At 46.8% G+C, this 18,079-nt stretch overlaps 2 protein-coding genes across 7 annotated transcripts; one reads left to right on the top strand and one right to left on the bottom strand.

The window, feature by feature from the left end:
• Positions 1-1,107: 1,107 nt before the first annotated feature.
• On the top strand, positions 1,108-10,712 carry LOC146234241 (vang-like protein 1). Of its 6 annotated transcripts, none has more exons than XM_084688934.1 (9): positions 1,108-1,352; positions 2,060-2,222; positions 4,588-5,019; positions 5,149-5,324; positions 6,047-6,180; positions 6,329-6,364; positions 7,640-7,787; positions 7,897-8,131; positions 8,251-10,712. In XM_084688934.1, the coding sequence occupies exons 1-9, from the start codon at positions 1,285-1,287 to the stop codon at positions 8,509-8,511; spliced, it is 1,653 nt and encodes a 550-aa protein (XP_084545060.1). In that variant the 5' UTR covers positions 1,108-1,284; the 3' UTR covers positions 8,512-10,712. The 6 variants fall into 6 exon arrangements, with proteins under 6 accessions (XP_084545060.1, XP_084545059.1, XP_084545062.1 ...); XM_084688933.1 differs by having other exon boundaries at positions 7,616-7,787; XM_084688936.1 differs by lacking the exon at positions 6,329-6,364 and having other exon boundaries at positions 7,652-7,787.
• A 780-nt stretch (positions 10,713-11,492) lies between these two features.
• casq2 (calsequestrin 2) lies at positions 11,493-17,578 on the bottom strand. The gene is made up of 11 exons (XM_084689620.1): positions 17,067-17,578; positions 14,936-15,020; positions 14,719-14,819; positions 14,432-14,543; positions 13,706-13,779; positions 13,371-13,501; positions 13,120-13,165; positions 12,977-13,031; positions 12,656-12,756; positions 12,458-12,532; positions 11,493-12,351 (listed from the first exon to the last, which is right to left on the bottom strand). The coding sequence occupies exons 1-11, from the start codon at positions 17,304-17,306 to the stop codon at positions 12,022-12,024; spliced, it is 1,350 nt and encodes a 449-aa protein (XP_084545746.1). The 5' UTR covers positions 17,307-17,578; the 3' UTR covers positions 11,493-12,021.
• Between the last annotated feature and the right edge of the window lie 501 nt (positions 17,579-18,079).

The raw sequence follows: 18,079 nt of genomic DNA, 5'->3' as shown, positions 1-18,079 counted from the left end.
GAGATTAGGGCGGGGAAGATGATTGGCAGGGGGTTGTCATGGATACAGCAGGGAGGCAGAGATGAGCGATAAGAGACTGAATGAGTAGTCATGCATGAGAGGATTGGACACTGACAACAGAATATCCTTGTCCGAGTCTAACACACAACACATTTGCTTTCTAGGACAATGGCTGCAATTGGAGTTGTGGTTTTAGGGTAGAGTGAGGGGTTAGGACAACAGAGACAAAAGACAACAGTACTCTACTCACTAGCCACTTTACACACTACTCACACTAGCCACTTTACACACTGTCACTTTCAGCTACTAGTTGTACTATCAGCAATATTGCACTAATTGTACCCCACTGTCTCAAGGTTAGGTTAGGTTTATATGGTTAGTATAAGTTATGTGTATTAGAGGTTTTGTACACTGTACTGTATATTATATTATTTTAGATATTTGGGAGGTTTATTATATTTTAGCTTATCATAGATGTAATCTATGTTAAACTGAATACCTATATGTTATGTTGTGCCAGGTTGCTTCGCGTTGTCTTGTCCCAAGAATTTCAGTGCCCAGTCTGAACTATTGTTGTTCTGTATATCTGACAATAAAACACTTAAACTTGAACAGAGGAATGTACTTTTTATGAATGCTGTCTCCTGAATTGACAGATGAAATAAGAAAGACAGATGTTTGACAAACAGACACACACATGCTTATGATAGGGATCCTATTTGGATCATAAACCAGTCTGGTCTGTGATATCATGAGGAGGAGGATGGTGATCCAGGCTTACCTGTTGTTTTAATCCTCTTCCCACTCTGTCAGTCTGTCAGTGGTGACAAGAGACGAGAGAGAGGTTAGATCAGGATTCAGCCTGGTTGACTTGAACTCTGGGTAACATGCATAGTCATCGAGTGTGTCGAGTCATGTAATGCTCCACTGTGTTCAAATGTAAAACCTTGCCTTGTACCTGAGATTTATGGTTTTTTTCTCTGTTGTTTTTCCCTCTCTCTCTCTCTCTCTCTCTCTCTCTCTCTCTCTCTCTCTCTCTCTCCCCTACTCTGTCTTTCACTCTCTCTCCCATGTTCTCTAAGGCTCTGCAGGGTTTTTGCAATCAGGGATTCCCAACATTGTCTCTCCTCTGAAAGTCTCTAGCTATCTCCTCCTCTCTTTCTTCTCCTTCTCTATTCTTTTCCTTCATCCCGTCCTTCCGCGGTCAGACAGACATTCCCCTCTACAACACCCTAAGGCTCTCCTCAGACTCCCAGCCAATCACGGGGCCTGATCTGCATTGGCATGGACACCGAGTCCACTCACTCTGGGTATTCCCACTCCAGTCGCTCCAACAGGTCCAACCGGCATGGGTAAGCCCTCTACTTTCTCCCTTTCTCTCTCTCTTATTCTCTCTATCTTACTTCTGTCTCTGTATCTTGTACTATCTATCTTACTTCTGTCTCTGTATCTTGTACTGTCTATCTTACTTCTGACTCTCTCTCTTCAACTCTCTATCTTACTTTTTCCTTTCTTTCTCATATAATCTTTCTTTCTGTCCCCTTTCTCTTATGCTCTCTGTCTTACTTCAGTCTCTCTCTACTCTCTGTACAGCGCCTGTACTTCTGTGTCTCTTTCTCGACTGCTTTTTCTATTCTTAGCTCTCTTCAGATACAGCTGGTTAAACATAGTTTGATATCTCGCCTCTGTGGTGTTTATTTATGAGCCAGTGGTGTGGCATCATAAGAGAAGCGTTTGTCTCTACTAAGATGTGCACTTTAGTGCGTGTGCGTTTGTTTATAATTTAAGCCATGCGTGTCTGTTGATTGAAAACAAATTAAAGCAACAGACTAAGAGAGAGTGAAAAAAAGAGAGTAGGAGAGAAGAGCCCAAGAGAGAGAAGTAAAGAGTGGATTAGGGTCATCACAGCTGACTGCCTCTAACCTATTTTACGGAGAGGCTGCTGCCTGTTCAGTAAATTAAAAAGTAATTTTCTGTCTCCTCTCCTCTGCTCATCTGGTGGCATCTTCATTCTGTTCTTTTACTTCTTCCCACTGTGTGTGTATGTTTCTGTGTCAAGCGAGCGCAGTAGAGAGCGCCGTAAGCCCAGCAGTAAGGACAGCAGTCGTTCTGAGCGCTCTGTCACCATCAACCCCCCAGACACGCCTTCTCAGACCACGCCCACGCACAACTCTGAGCCCCTCCCAGGCGACTCAACAGCAGCCCCAGGAGAAGAGACACAGGTACTAAATAACATAGGAAACTTTTAATCTTGATATAGTATGACTCGCCATATGGTTATAAGATAGGAGGACTGTTAGCTTTAAGGGTGATACACATATGGGTAGAATAGGTAATGTAGGATGTGATTAATTTGTCAAGCCCCGCCCCTGAACCATTGATGAACTCTGTACTTACAGACCCCACAGCTGGGGTCAGGGTCATCACTATGGCAACCAGCTCATAATCGCCATGGTAACCCAGGGCCAAATAGGTCAGGGGATTAATATCAGTGTGGACCTTTGTAATCACATTGGGATACACTTGGTTGAACAAAGTTGGTTTTACTGTCTGTAGGCCAATGTGTGTGTGTGAGTGTTCTGCTTTACTCTGCTCTGTTGTACTCTTTCCTGCAGGTTTATGTTCCCAAAATTGCTGTTTGTAAACAGTAACTGCTGTTTACAGAAATATTCCAGTTGTGTTAAAGGGATTGGTGTGTGTAACCGATGTGAATTGTTTAAACTCACTTCTCACTCCAAACTCACAATACAGTCCACCCGCGCCAGCGAAAAGCTAGCTTTTTGTTGGCGTAGCAGGCTAGTAGTTGCACTTGCATGTTACAGGTTCTGGGATTGAATACCAGCGAGGGGAAAGCTCGGGAGGACTGACGAGCAGCATGACTACTTGTACTTGTACCCTGTTACATTAGCAGAGACACAACTGTGTGTGACACACTAATTTCTCACACACAATCCAGTTTGCAAAGGAAACGTTGCAGTGAAGTGGAACAGAACAGATTTCTTCAGGTTTTTCCTCACTCCCTGACTGAGATAAATAAGGAATACAGGAATACATAGAGAACATCAGCAATGGGAGGATTAGGAACTGAGCCGAGCAGACAGACAGACAGACAGGCAGGCAGGCAGGCAGGCAGGCAGGCAGGCAGGCAGGCAGGCAGGCAGGCAGGCAGGCAGGCAGGCAGGCAGGCAGGCAGGCAGGCAGGCAGGCAGGCAGGCAGGCAGGCAGGCAGGCAGGCAGGCAGGCAGGCAGGCAGGCAGGCAGGCAGGCAGGCAGGCAGGCAGGCAGGCAGGCAGGCAGGCAGGCAGGCAGGCAGGCAGGCAGGCAGGCAGGCAGGCAGGCAGGCAGGCAGGCAGGCAGGCAGGCAGGCAGGCAGGCAGGCAGGCAGGCAGGCAGGCAGGCAGGCAGGCAGGCAGGCAGGCAGGCAGGCAGGCAGGCAGGCAGGCAGGCAGGCAGGCAGGCAGGCAGGCAGGCAGGCAGGCAGGCAGGCAGGCAGGCAGGCAGGCAGGCAGGCAGGCAGGCAGGCAGGCAGGCAGGCAGGCAGGCAGGCAGGCAGGCAGGCAGGCAGGCAGGCAGGCAGGCAGGCAGGCAGGCAGGCAGGCAGGCAGGCAGGCAGGCAGGCAGGCAGGCAGGCAGGCAGGCAGGCAGGCAGGCAGGCAGGCAGGCAGGCAGGCAGGCAGGCAGGCAGGCAGGCAGGCAGGCAGGCAGGCAGGCAGGCAGGCAGGCAGGCAGGCAGGCAGGCAGGCAGGCAGGCAGGCAGGCAGGCAGGCAGGCAGGCAGGCAGGCAGGCAGGCAGGCAGGCAGGCAGGCAGGCAGGCAGGCAGGCAGGCAGGCAGGCAGGCAGGCAGGCAGGCAGGCAGGCAGGCAGGCAGGCAGGCAGGCAGGCAGGCAGGCAGGCAGGCAGGCAGGCAGGCAGGCAGGCAGGCAGGCAGGCAGGCAGGCAGGCAGGCAGGCAGGCAGGCAGGCAGGCAGGCAGGCAGGCAGGCAGGCAGGCAGGCAGGCAGGCAGGCAGGCAGGCAGGCAGGCAGGCAGGCAGGCAGGCAGGCAGGCAGGCAGGCAGGCAGGCAGGCAGGCAGGCAGGCAGGCAGGCAGGCAGGCAGGCAGGCAGGCAGGCAGGCAGGCAGGCAGGCAGGCAGGCAGGCAGGCAGGCAGGCAGGCAGGCAGGCAGGCAGGCAGGCAGGCAGGCAGGCAGGCAGGCAGGCATAGTCAGGGAGAAGATAGCTGACTCTAATCAGCTATGTTGGCCCGCATAACACCCATGCTTGTAGTTATTCAGACTGCTACTGTCTGTGTGTTGGCGTTAGTGTGCCTGTATGTGTGTCCTCATCCCTACCTGGTTATTATGAGCTGTCTGAGGCCTGTCATGCAGTATTACATCTATGGAGGCAAGAGCCTGTCACAGAGCCCGCTATTTAAATCTAGACTGGAGGGCAAAATGTAAAGCAAACATCTGTGTAAATACTGTCGCAATTCAGTTGATATGTCTGTCTGTGTTTGAACAAGAGAGATGTCTACTGAATGTGTGATGTCTACTGAATTACTGTCGAGTTGTAGTTACAACATTGTTTTTCTTTTCCTCCTCCCCGTCAGGATGAGAACTGGGGGGAAACCACCACGGCCGTGACCGGGACGTCAGAGCTGAGTCTGTCCCAGGAGGAGGTTGTGGGTCTCGGGAAGGAAACTGAGGAGGACCGAGGGCAGGCCTGTCAGCGCTATGCTCCCCTGGCCCTGGGCCTCTCTCTTGTGCTGCTGGTCCTAGCCTCCCCCTTGGCCTTCCTGGTGCTCCCGGCTCTGCTGTGGCCCGACAGGCTTAATGCCTGTGGCTCAGCCTGTGAGGGTCTTTTCCTCTCCGTCTCCTTCAAGCTGCTCATCCTGCTCCTGGCCATTTGGGCCCTGTTCCTGCGGCCAGCGCGCGCCAGCCTGCCACGCGTGTGCACATTCAAAGCACTTCTTGCCACCCTCACGCTCTTGCTCATCCTCTCCTACTGGCTTTTCTACGGTGTGCGCATCCTTGACGCGCAAGTAAGTGCTTATCGGATGCCTTGGACTTTGCGTGTTTGCGCATGTCTACGTGTGTGCATGTGCGTTTGCTTGTTGGCGAAGTGTGTGTTTGTGTGTCCCAACGCCCTGCCATGTGTGCGTGTGTGACAGGATGAGGACTACCAGGGAATTGTCCAGTTTGCTGTGTCTCTGGTGGACTCTTTGCTGTTCCTCCACTACCTGGCTATTGTGCTGCTGGAAATCAGGCAGCTGCAGCCGTGTTACAGCGTGTGTGTCATCCGCTCCACCGATGGGGAGACCCGCCACTACAACCTTGGACGGCTCAGGTAGCACACGCGCACTGACACATTCACACACTTATACATCCCCCCCCTGTCGCCTTGATATGGCGGATCATGGCTACAGGAGGGGGAAAAGCAGATCTCTACAATTTCTACGGCCCTTAGGCAAGGGTTGTATAACACTTCCTGAATGTGTGTGTGTTCTTACTGTTGCAGCTCCCTGCACTCGTTTGTCATGCTTATTAGACACATTTTCTTCTACTGTGTATCAACATACACATTTGCAGTCAATGTTACAGAGTCTTGTGATATAATAGTTGATCATCCAGAAATTGTGGGGTTGTTAATTGTGCTGTAATTAGCCATGCTGTTCTGCACAACCAGCCTTGCAGAAACAACATACCTCAATTGGAGAATGTTTCAGTGATGGCACACATACAAACAGAGCCCCAGCTTGTAGACTTGGAGGCTTGTGTCCTGGGCGGGTGCCAATTATGAATTGACCTCATTACCTAGGATGCACCAGCACAGTCTCTCTTTCAACTCAACAGTTAGATGGGGGGTGGTTCTTATAAAGGGTGTGAAAACAAAGGGAAAATCACAAGCGCTTGATGGGTCGGTATGTTTTTAACAAGCCTGTGTTCTGAGTTTGGGAAAGAAAGCTGTTCATCATTAATAATTTATCGAGAATTGATTTCTTGATAATATCCCCCTCCTCTCTCTCTCTTCCTGTCTCTCTTCCTCTCTCTCCTCCCGTCTCTCTCCAGTATTCAGAAGGCAGCTCTGTCCCTCCTGGAGTTCTACTACCGGGATTTCCCTCTCCACAACCCCGCTGTTCTTTCTGCCTCTAAGCACCGCGCTGCCAAACACCTGGCCGGCCTCAAGATCTACTCCGTTGAAGGTGTGGTATTCTAGTATTCTTGACATTCATCTGCTCTTTACATTTACTAATGTTCTGCAGTAGTTCTCTTTTCACTCTCCCTCATTTACTTGTTTCACCATCTCATTGTGGTTTTGTCTCTTTCCAATCTCTTTCCTCCTGCTATCAGCCTTTAAAAACAAACTGAGAACATACCTGTCAAACAGTAAGTCCTGATAGGTATCACCAGCATCCATCTTTACCCCTCTCTTGCTCTCTTCACAGCACTTAAACTCAGGAAGTAACTGCGCGCATCTCATGCATCACTGCCCCGCCATCATCCCTCACTCCCTCCATACGCCCCCAACACTCTGCACAATGCACAGATCTGGTCTACTGAAGCACACGCATAAGCACACATGCATACACCCAACAAAGCAACTTCTTAGCCATGCATCTGCCTCCCTCCTTGATTAATACACTAGCATACGTCGGTTAAAAGGTTTCCTGGCCCTGGAGCATTCGTGGTTGTTTAACGGTTTGGTAGAACCTGGTTAGCGAGCTGCTTTGTGATGTAAAAGGATGTGCGTGCTGGGATAGATGACATCCTTGCTGGTCCTACCCTCCCCCACATGAAAGTACAGCAGCTCAGTGGAGTTTCTACCCCCTAATAATTCATAACAGTTGGGCTTATTCTCTCCCCTCTCTCACTCTTTCACGTTTTCTCTGTCTCTCTCTTTCACAGTAGGATTCAGAAGGCTTATGTTTGACATGCACACAGATACTCACACACAAATGCTACCTCTTTAGGTGCTTGGGCTGTATGTCATCAACAACATTTGATCAAACTGGTACCACAGTCTTTGAAGTATCTCTGTCTCTGTCATTAATATTTATATGATCCACAAATAGTAACAAATATGAATTATTTTAATAATTCGTTATCTTTAGATATATCTTTATGCATTTCTACATCATTGACAATAATGACAGAATGAGGGAGACAGAAAAGCTGTAAGTGAGAAAGGGAATGACATACAGTAGAGGTCCTGGGCCGCTCTGATAAAGCCTAAGCCTATGTGGTATGCGTTTTTGAAAGATATGCGCCCCATGAAAGGATTATTTGAACGTGATGAAATTAAACAAAATGCTGAGTTCTGAGTTCACATACATATACAGTACTGTACAATGGCCCCCATTCACTAAACTAGGCATGAAACATTAGTGGTTTTCAGCCACCACCATTCTTAAGCTGTGATTGGCAAGATGAGAACGTTTTATGAACCACACGAGCCCTGTCTTAAGATCATTTCTGCGATCGGGTTCTCGGTGAGGTTGATAAATGAGGGCTATTGACATCAATACAGGAATAATACCTGTGACTAGGTCTATCTACCTGCTCAGGGTTTAAGTGCCTTGCTAAAGGACACAAAGACACTGTCTTAGATTCACGCCTATGTGTTCCCTGACCCTCCAGGCCCTGATAACTCTGGAAGCCCAGTTGGGGGGCAAGCAGCGGGCTCGCAGTCCGGGGGGGCGCAGTCGCGTGCCATGATCACGGCAGCAGCCAGACGAAGAGATGCCAGCCACAACGAGCTGTACTACGAAGAGGCCGACCACGAGAGACGAGTACGGAAACGTCGAGCCAGGTGAGAGAGGAAGAGTAGAGCACAGGACAGGACAGGAGAGGAGAGGAGAGGTTATCTGAACTTTGTATGTGTGTGTGTGTGTGTGTGGTGGGTGTTGTGTGATTGCCAGACTGGTGGTGGCAGTGGAGGAGGCGTTTACGCACGTCCGCCGCCTGCGTCAGGAAGAAAAGCGGGCGTCGCCGTCTGAGGTGATGGACGTGCGGGAGGCTGCCCTTGCCATCTTCCCCTCCATGGCACGCGCCCTGCAGAAGTATCTCCGCGCCACCAGGAGACAGCACTGCCACAGTATGGACAGCATCCAAAGACACCTGGCTTTCTGCCTCACCCACAACATGAGCCCCAAGGTAAAGCCTGGCTTCTACACCCTATACACAGTACGGCATCTGGTCACAGCCTGTGTCAAATCACTGAATCCAAACACAGTTGTTATAGATATATATGTATATTTCATTTTGATTATTAGGCCTTTCTAGAGGCCTACCTAGCCCCAGGTCCGACCTTACAGTATGGATCAGAGCGCTGGATGGCTGGCCAGTGGACCTTGGTGAGTGATGCTGCGGTGACCAGCGGTCTGAAGGATGGGACAGAGTTCCTGCTGCGCTGTCTGGACTTCAGTCTGGCCATCACCGTTAAGACCATCCCATACATCCGTCTCACTGAGGAGTATATAGACCCCAAGTCCCACAAGTTCACTCTGCTGCTCCAATCAGAAACTTCTGTCTGATGTTGTACAGAGCACTCACTGGCTGCTCCAATCAGGAACTTCCATCTGATGGGCAGAATTAGTCAAAGACAGGACTGATGCTGTTTTGCATTGGATTTTCTTTCTTTTTTATCTGCCACTAGAAATCTTTTATACTTTTATTTATACCTTTACTGGTCCCTTTTTCACTTGTAAATTATTTGTAGCAGTGATGGAATCAATGTGTTAATCTTAGCTGGTTTATGCATATGACATTTGTTAATGGAATGAAGTATTTCGTCTTAAATCACTGGAAGAAAGATGGTAGATGGTTCTCACTAGAACCGGGTCAGGTATTTCTCTATGCACTGTTAACGATCCTAACATTCCTGTAACTCCTTTCTTTTGGTGTGCTGGTGCGTGTCTGTGTGTGTCGATGTTTTTGTATGTGTGTGGGGAACAGTATGTGTATTTAAGAGTGTATGGGTGTGTGTGTGTGTGTATTAGCGTGTGGGTGCAGTATCCAACCAGGGTTTGGGTGACTATCAAGTGGACAAAATGCAGTTGAATCAAAACACTCCACTAGGAGATATTTCTTAAATGTATGTTTTAGCATCGAGACTTTTTTCCAAACTATAAAACATAAAATTGTTAAATCCATTAATTGCATACAATTAGAAAACAACTTTATTTTAGGGACTTACGGAACACATTGTTGATGTAGGCCTTTAAAAATCTAATATTTTTCCATAGGCTACATATTTTGAATTGTTGAATATGAGACTGCACATGCTTAGATATTTACTATGCTGCACCATGAATCCACACAGAAAACTTGTGTACATGAATTGAGACTAGATGTGAGATTTAATTGTAGCCTCCTCTCAAGTCAAAATTTAGAAATGTTGAGCTTTGCGTGGAAATGACCGTACGCTTCTGTTGTCCGTTCGTTTCGTCAATGAGGGCCACTGTCTTTGTGTTCAGAATGCCTACAGTTTATCACCAAACATAATGTGTTCAGGCTCACCACCAGCACCTCTCTTTTGACTGTATGCATTATTATATTTGAATGATGTTAATTTAAACCTACGTTTTGATAATAAGACTTGTGAAATGTTGGATGCTTTTCTATGTTGTCTGAAATGTAGATCTTGAGTTTATTCAGTTGAACACATACTCACTTCTTTAGATAGTATGAGACATCCAGTAAACTACCCATGGCTACCCAAAGATGGACCCATCATTGTTTTGGGTGTGTATGAGTGTATAGCCATCCTATGGGATTTAATTTCATTTATTTGTATATCCCGAAACACTTTGTACAATTTTGTCAGGCATCTCAATGACAAACATGTTATCAACATGCCTCAGAGTTATGTTTTTTCTTTTGCAGATAAAAGCATTCTGTTTATTGTATTAGGAAATCATATCATAGCCAGAGTTGTTGAACTCTAGGTAATATCCCTTTATTACTTACAGTTCTAGTTCTTTTAACATAGAATTCAGATAAAAAGGTTGAATTTACAATGATCGTTGGCTCCCCACACAACTGTATGATGGGTCGTTCCCTGTTTATAAAGAATTATTCTACTCTCCTCCTATTAAAACTGATGCTGATCTTAATACTTTCAAAACATTGTTTCTTTGAAATGTTTTAATTTATACAGATGTACATACATTTATAAGCCCTGTGTCAGTACTGTGAACTTCGGTATTTCTTAAATGGAGGCTCCCCTAAAAGAGGAGTTAGCCTAGTTCATCACTGCCCCCTAGCTAGTAAAGATAGAACTGTAGCTGGTAGAATGTGCTAATTATGTGAGCTCCAATCAAAACGTATTCATTTGACTGAATATAAATTCCATGTTTTATCATTTTTAGTTGACTAATAATTCCCTTTCTAATGTTCCTATTTATACCAGTGTTAAAATGATATTGAAGTGTTCTATAATTGTTGTCAGTATTGTAAAGTATTGTTCATTGTTAATTTTATAGTGATGGAAGTGGTTTGGATGTCTCCTTCACAGCAAATGTGCCTCAGTTTTAAAACACAATATTTATGTACACACACAGTATCTAAGGTATTATACTTAAAGTGTAGGAGCCTTGTTGTTTTTAACAAGGGGGTGGGGCTGTGTGGAGGGTATGTGTGTGCAAGCCTTCCTGCAGCAGACCAATCCAGTCCCATGATATCTGGTAACTTTTTTTAAAGACGGACAACACAAAATCACAAATACTCTGTCAAAATTCACATTTGTACAAATAAACATTTTGTATTAAGTTTTTCAACATGATGGAATACCTTGTGCTTCGGTGTTGTTTTGGCATCACGAGTAATAATGGTTTGAATTCATGTCTGAAATGACTGTGTGTGAGAGAGAGAGAGAGAGAGAGAGAGAGAGAGAGAGAGAGAGAGAGAGAGAGAGGGAGGGAGAGAGGGAGGGAGGGAGGGAGGGAGGGAGGGAGGGAGGGAGGGAGGGAGGGAGGGAGGGAGCGAGGGAGGGAGGGAGGGAGGGATGGAGGGATGGAGGGATGGAGGGATGGAGGGAGGGAGGGAGGGAGGGAGGGAGGGAGGGAGGGAGGGAGGGAGGGAGGGAGGGAGGGAGGGAGGGAGGGAGGGAGGGAGGGAGGGAGGGAGGGAGGGAGGGAGGGAGGGAGGGAGAGATAGAGATAGGCTCTATAGCTCCCTTCCCCCAACCCTCGAATAAGAGAACAGAGAGATCCCTCCTGCCACTCCACATCTCCTCTTCTCTAATTGCACACCCAGCAAATGTAAACTGAGGGATAAGCAGGGAAAAGAAAGAAAGAGAGGTATACGTGAGATAAATGAAAGGAACATAGAAACCAAGGCCGCAAGAAGAGAAAAGCAGAAATGAAGGACATTGTTGAATTACCACACGTACTACACAGAGATGCTTCGGATTCTCAGTGTGGCTGGGATGGGACGACGAAGAGGGGAAGAGAGAGCTAACCAAGATCAGAGCTTATTCCCTTCAAACTGGTACAGATGGACAAGTACAAGAGACTAGTACCACTTTGTTAACTTTATTGAAGTTGTGGAAAATGTACAGCAGAAAAGATTGATAAAAGTCATCTGTACACCTTACACTAGGTATTAAAGGCAGAATTTTGGTCGAATTTTACATCTAGAAGTCCAGTACACTGAACGATCAGGTTGACACTGATTCACTGTTCTCTATTCACCCGTTTACAGTTTAATCTCTTTGGCTTGGAAAACGGTTCCTCAGCTAAGTAATTTCTCACACTGTTGGACATGCTTGTGTCTTGGCGCTGATAAGTTACAAAAAATCTTAATACTGGTTTGAGGATTTGTGTCTCAGTGGAAAGTGAACATTATGATGTGGCTGATTATGAGGCTGACTTAGGTCAATGATGGAGAGGTTCTAGATGCACAAAGGAATCGAGAAAACTGCTCTCCTTTCCCCCTGAATTTAATCAGTGCTGACTGAAGAGTACAATACAGTGCAGGGGTTGGATAAATCAAACAATGATGTCACGAATTCACGATTTCCAATTCACAGTTAATAATGATAATTATTCATCATCATCGTCCTCATCATCATCCTCATCACCATCATCATCGTCCTCATCATCGTCATCGTCATCATCGTCTTCCTCAACATCATCATCTTCGTCGTCTTCATCCTCCTCTTCCTCGTCGTCTTCATCATTGTTATTGGAATTATCATCATCATCCTCTTCATCATCGTCGTCATCGTCCTCGTCGTCATCATCGTCATCATCTTCATTGTCGTCATCCTCAGTGTTGACCTTGCCCGAGAGGACGTCTTCTATCCAGTTCTCGAGCTCCTGAGCACTTGGCAGATCGTCCTCATCATCCATTTCCATCCATATGCTGTCCGCCTGCACACAGACACATTGGCCAGGGGGCCAGTTCCAAGGGTTAGTCACAAGTCAGTGTAAGACTGGTGGTGTTGGCTGCCTAGGTGAGTGTTAGGTGTGGACTTACATCGCTGACATTGACCACTCCAATCTGAGGTCTGAAAAGGTCCACCTTGAAGGTCTTCTCCCAGTAGGGGATCAGCTGAGGGGAGACAGCCACAAGACATACAGTCACACCTGGCCAGACAGCTATAATGGCAAGATAATCAAATATAGTGTGTGCATGTATCTGTGTGCGTGTGTGTCTGTGTGTGTGTTCTTGCACCAGAGGGAAGTCATCAGGGTCAATCCAGATGATGCTGAGATCTGGCTGGTGTGTGTTGTCTCTAGCCACCTCCTTCAGGATCTCTAGGAACTCATAACCATCTGAGAAGTCACAAGACAAGACAGGACAGAACAGGAGGGGACATGACAGGGTATGACATGACGGGAAAGGAGGATAGGACAGGAGGGGACAGGAAAGGACATGACAAAGCAGGACAGATCAGGACAGAAGAGGAGATATAGATCTACAGATCTGCCTATCAGTACCTTTCAGTTATACCAGGTCAATGTTGTAGATGATGCTTCAGATATAATTTATTACCAGGGTCTTCCTCTTCTGCAAAGGCCACGATGTGAATCCCATCTATATCATCCTCCTAAGAACAAGATAACATTATGAGTGAGTTTGTCTGGTTTGATGGTGGGTGAATTCTGTCTAAAAGATTCTGTCTATAAGACTCTTACCCAGGTCTCAAACATGTCCTCGGCTCGCAGCTTCCTCAGAGTGGGTCTGAAAAACAACACAGACAGGAACACTGTAATGAGAAAACTAGTACTGAAAATGACTATCAGCTCAAGTCCCTAACTAGGCTTTCATGTACTGTGTGAAATGTGAACCATGCCATTCTGCACCATTCTGGAGCTCCCTCACATCTTGCATACTCTTCTTCCCACCATCTCTCCTCCCCTTCCCTCGCTCCCTTCCTCCTTCTTACCTCCTATGCTGGGTGATGAAGGCCACTAGCTCCTCCTCAGAGTTGGGTTTGTCTGGGATGGTGACTGGCTCCTCCATAAAGGGCTCATAGAAGTCCACCTCGTTCATCTTCAGGGTCAGCTCCTTGGCCACCTGAAACAGCACAGACAGCCAAACCAGGATCACCCCTCTGTTCATGGCCTTGGGTGGCCTTTCTACTCATATGCCAGAGAGAACAGGTTTGTAAATGTAAATCTGAAATCCTGTACCTCATTTGTTTTTCTTTATATTTGATGTATGTATATGATAATATTGCTATATAGATTCAACTATAGCTTGAGACATGATAGGACGTACAGATTTTTGAAACGTGGCAAAGAATTTGATGTAGGGCTGGAACTTCTCTGCTGCCTCCTTGAAGGCAAGAAAGTCTGGATGAGATGAGAGAAGAAGGAGAGCAGAAGGAAGAAGAGGAAAATAATGGATGGGATGTGGAGGAAAGGAAATGAGAGGACAGAAAATGAGTGCAGAAGATGAGTGCTTGATTTTTTACATACATTTACTATATATTTCAGGTGGTGTGCTCTCTCATCAATCATAGCAAGCATGTGTGTGTTTTTTCTGGCCTTTAAGAAAATGTATTTGACACATCAGAGAACTTAAATAGCTGAACTCTGACCACTTATTCTAATCCCCTATAGCAAGATTTGACATAAGCCTCCAGACACTAGCACAGTCAGTTGTTACATGGAAGTGAAGGCCTTTGCAGCTGCGTGGAGCAGGATAAAAATGGATCTGTAAATCCCTGAAGATGATGAAGTTTAATGTGCCCTGTTTATCATAGAGGGTACCAGCCAAAGTCCCACACTGGTTATTCCCCAACACAGCACATGGGTATTCTATGGACCCTTAGACCATATTAACACCATAACTCACACAACACACAAACCCAAACAGGCCCTAACACACAAACACACACCAACACATACTCTACACATACATACACTCTGCTGCCCTCTCTCTGACACACACACAGACACACACTGTCAATGTTCTTTCTAATTCATACCCACAGATACTCACGCTCAGAGTCCTCGTTCTTGAAGTATCCTATGAGGCGAATGTCCTCGTCCATTCGGTCAAAAGCCCTCAGCTCCAAAGCATTCCCTATCACCTCCACTGGATCCTCCAACAGCTACAGGGAGAGAGACAGAGATAAAGAGGATCGGAACTGGGATGGAAAATGAGAGACTAAGAGATAGAGAAGGCAAGCAGAGCCAAAAAAAAGAGATGCATACAGGGAGTCTCTCCCCCCCCTCCCCAAACCAAGCACAGCATCTGAAAGTAACTGATCCAGGGTCCAAACTCACGTCCAGAAGGAACTCCACTATGGTATTCGCTGACAGCAGGCCATCAAACTCGATCACGTGGTCAGCCTTAAACACGTATACACTGCCCTCCTCCACCAGGCCTGTGGTCAGGGATGAGGAGTCAGGGGTCAAACACACATGATTTACAGCCGAGTTACCGACGGCCAGCTCAGTGACAAATAGTTGTAAACATCTTAATGGTCAGTTGCAGCCTTACCCAGCTTCCTGGCCACTTTTGCGTCTTTGTTGGAATCGACAATCCCAAAGCCAATGTCCTTCTCCTCCAGCACCTGGGCTGCCAGCTGAGGGAGAGAGAGCACAATGTCAGGGCGAATTCAGGACCACTGCAACGCTGCCTACTGTTCTCTCTGACTGGTCTCTCACTCTCTTGGTGTGAAAGGTGGACATAATGATGAATATTGAGGGCCGAAATGGATTGAATGGCTTATATTTGAAGGCTGGAATTATAATAAACACACACACACACACACACACTCACAAACACTTACAGTCAAGGAATGTCTGTGGTGTGAGTCCAGAAGGCCAGAGCTGATGCTGATTAGTTGTGACATCATTGACAAGCTAACAGGCCAGAGCAGGAAGTAGCCCTGGGCCCTGACACAGTGACCACTATATGACTACTTATACAATCCTGTCAACCATTCCTCCCTTTCTCTGTCTCTCTGTCTATCTCTTACTCTCAGATATGACTGTATCAGTTTGCCCCAGCCAGACACTGACCTCTGGTAATGATTCCACAGCTAATTGGTGCTCCTAAAAATATCTTCCCGATAGAAACAGCAAGGAAGCACCCTAATTGGTCGATCCATATCCTTATTGTACTGGGAGGGTCATGTGGAGCTCTGAGCGTCATTCTGGTTCAATAATTGGAACATTGTCAGGTGATAAGTGCTTTGTGTATCAGGTATGGTTATTATGATATGGTTGGATTGCTGATGGGGCATAGGGCTTAGGAGAGAGGTCCAGTTGTTACCATCTCATCTCTCTACCTACTGCCCATGGCTAGCTTTCTGCTACTGTTTATATTAACACTAACGCCTCTCATGTTTGCAACATACGTCAGTATATGTACTTTAGATGCCATGACCACATATGGGACAGTTATTTCAACATGTCTGTGGGGTAACTTTACAGACCACTAGAACATTGTGACAGGACAGGTCTATAAATAAATATTAACGATGGTGGATGACCCCACCATAATCACTACTTAATGAGACTGTTCTACAGGGAACCAAAATTGTTTCAAGTAGACTCAAAGACCCCTAAAGGAGTAAAACCATACTGTATATAATTGAACATGAATGAACTCATACAGTACACTATAGCTAGTTAGAATTTTTTTTTCTTCGAAACAACGCAGATTAGGGACACTAGTAGCTAGCCCTCCACCTGCTGGGTGAAATTGCTCAGTCTATTATCAGGCTAGAGGACGCTGCTCATGTTACTGTTGCTGCAGAGCTCAGCCTGGCTCCACACTGGTCCTGTGTGAAACTTGATATCCACTTTTGGAGTTCACACTGGAGACCACTGGAAACGTCAGACACTGGCACAATGTCACTGCCCAGGTCCTGCTGAGTTAGAGGATTAGTTTCAACAATGAAGACACGGTTGCAATTGGTTATCAGTTATTGCTAGCAACTCTTGAGCACCTTTTTCTTCTATGAACGTAATTTGTTTTTGTCTTTGGACCTTCTAGAGATAGCTATCTAAAGCTGCAGTGCTTTAACTGTGTCACACAGTTACAGTTTCTGTTTAAAGCATCTTAAACGGTATTGTAGGTTGTCTGGGCCAACATAAGTTAGGAGGAGTGACTCGCACAGAGGGTTACTGAAAGACGGAGATAGTGGAGGCTCAATTCATTTATAGAAATAACCTTCACTGACAACTTTCTGGAGCTTGGACATATACATACTCAGACACACTCAACTCACTCATGTGCACGCTCACAAACTCGCAAATTGACCTTCAATGGACATACTTTAATGCCAGTACATGAGGCTGTGTGATTGCCTTCCAGTCTACTCTGTTGCTCATTGACTAAAGGCCTCTCATCCAATCACATCTCGGCCTCATCATAACTCCCTTCATTCTCATATTATTCTCCTTCCCTATCCCTCTCCTCCTCACTATGTCCACCTCCCTACTCCCCTCCCAATATCTTATCCCCCCCCTTTCTGCTTCTTTTCCTCACCCACTTTCTACCTTTTACTCCTCTAAATCCCACACATCCTATTCCTCTTTTAATTCCCTCTCCTCCTCTTCCTCGGCCCTATCTTCCTTCTTCTCCTCCTCCTGCTTCTTCTTCTCCTCTTCCTCCTCCCTACCTCCAAGACCAGCTCAGTCATCTGGTGATGTTTCTGCAGCTCCTTGCTGTTGGGCAGGATGTCCTGGTAGAGCAGACACAGCATGCTGTGCTTCTTCAGTGCTTTCTTGTAGTTCTTGTCGTTGATGTGAAGGACACGGTCCTTCCCGTCATAGCGTGGGAACTCCAGGCCCTTCTCTGCCCAGCCCGAGGGCAACAAACTCAGACAGGGCAGCAAAAGAAGAAACCACAGAGAACGCATGGCTTGTGGTCAACTATGGAGGTACCACACACCCCAGACTCTGAGAGAGTAGCCGTACTCTTACACACAGGCCTCAGTCACACAGGAGAAGCTGGGCTGGGCAAGGTCAACCCAGTGCTTAGAAAATACTCCTCTTCCCTTAAAGAGAGGAAAGTAGGGTCACGTCAAAGTCGGTTCCTCAACGTTGTGTGGTTCAGAAAAAAAACTGCTACACAATCTCCCTCTGTTGCTCCCTCGCTTCTTCTCTCCACCCAAGACAAAGGGAAAGAAGAGTGGTGTCAGCCCTCTGTAGTGGGCTGGGGGATTGGATGCCGGTCATAGTAGTGCCCCTCACCCCCACCCTGACAGCACAAGCCCATTTTTAGGAGACCAGTTGTTTGGGGGCTAAAAATAACCAAGCAAGATAGAGGGAAAAAGAGAAGGGGAGGAGAGGAATAGCAGATTTTAATCAAGGAGGTAAAGAATTATGTCTCTGTTATAATGAGTGGGGGTATGTGTTTTTTGTGTGTGAGTGGGCGGTGTTAGAGATGGATTTAGGGAGTGCAGATATTTTGAGTGAACATGGTTCCTACAGAATAGCTTACTAGCATAGTGAATGTGTTCACATATGCAACGTGATCATACATGACATACTCATTGACAGCCTATGGGACGGTCTGCAAGCAGGTGTGTATATTCCCATGGAAACCGGTATGTGTATCTGTGTGTTTTCCCTCGATTCCCTCGCACAGGGAGTCTTGGCAACACCAATCCCCTACTCTCGGAGGGCAGTG

The sequence above is a fragment of the Hypomesus nipponensis genome, chromosome 23, assembly GCF_054491055.1.
Source record: "Hypomesus nipponensis isolate SF chromosome 23, ASM5449105v1, whole genome shotgun sequence".
In the NCBI taxonomy this organism is placed as follows: domain Eukaryota; kingdom Metazoa; phylum Chordata; class Actinopteri; order Osmeriformes; family Osmeridae; genus Hypomesus; species Hypomesus nipponensis.
Note: the sequence above shows the minus strand (reverse complement) of the source record. Positions and strands in the feature narration are given on the sequence as shown.

Coding starts and splice junctions, on each gene's coding strand:
- LOC146234241 (XM_084688933.1), top strand. CDS start 1,285: ATGGACACCGAGTCCACTCACTCTGGGTATTCCCACTCCAGTCGCTCC. Junction 1,353..2,059: donor AACAGGTCCAACCGGCATGG/GTAAGCCCTCTA, acceptor TTCTGTGTCAAG/CGAGCGCAGTAGAGAGCGCC. Junction 2,223..4,587: donor CCCCAGGAGAAGAGACACAG/GTACTAAATAAC, acceptor CCTCCCCGTCAG/GATGAGAACTGGGGGGAAAC.
- casq2 (XM_084689620.1), bottom strand. CDS start 17,306: ATGCGTTCTCTGTGGTTTCTTCTTTTGCTGCCCTGTCTGAGTTTGTTG. Junction 13,166..13,370: donor TTCATCACCCAGCATAGGAG/GTAAGAAGGAGG, acceptor GTTGTTTTTCAG/ACCCACTCTGAGGAAGCTGC. Junction 12,757..12,976: donor TGCAGAAGAGGAAGACCCTG/GTAATAAATTAT, acceptor GTGACTTCTCAG/ATGGTTATGAGTTCCTAGAG.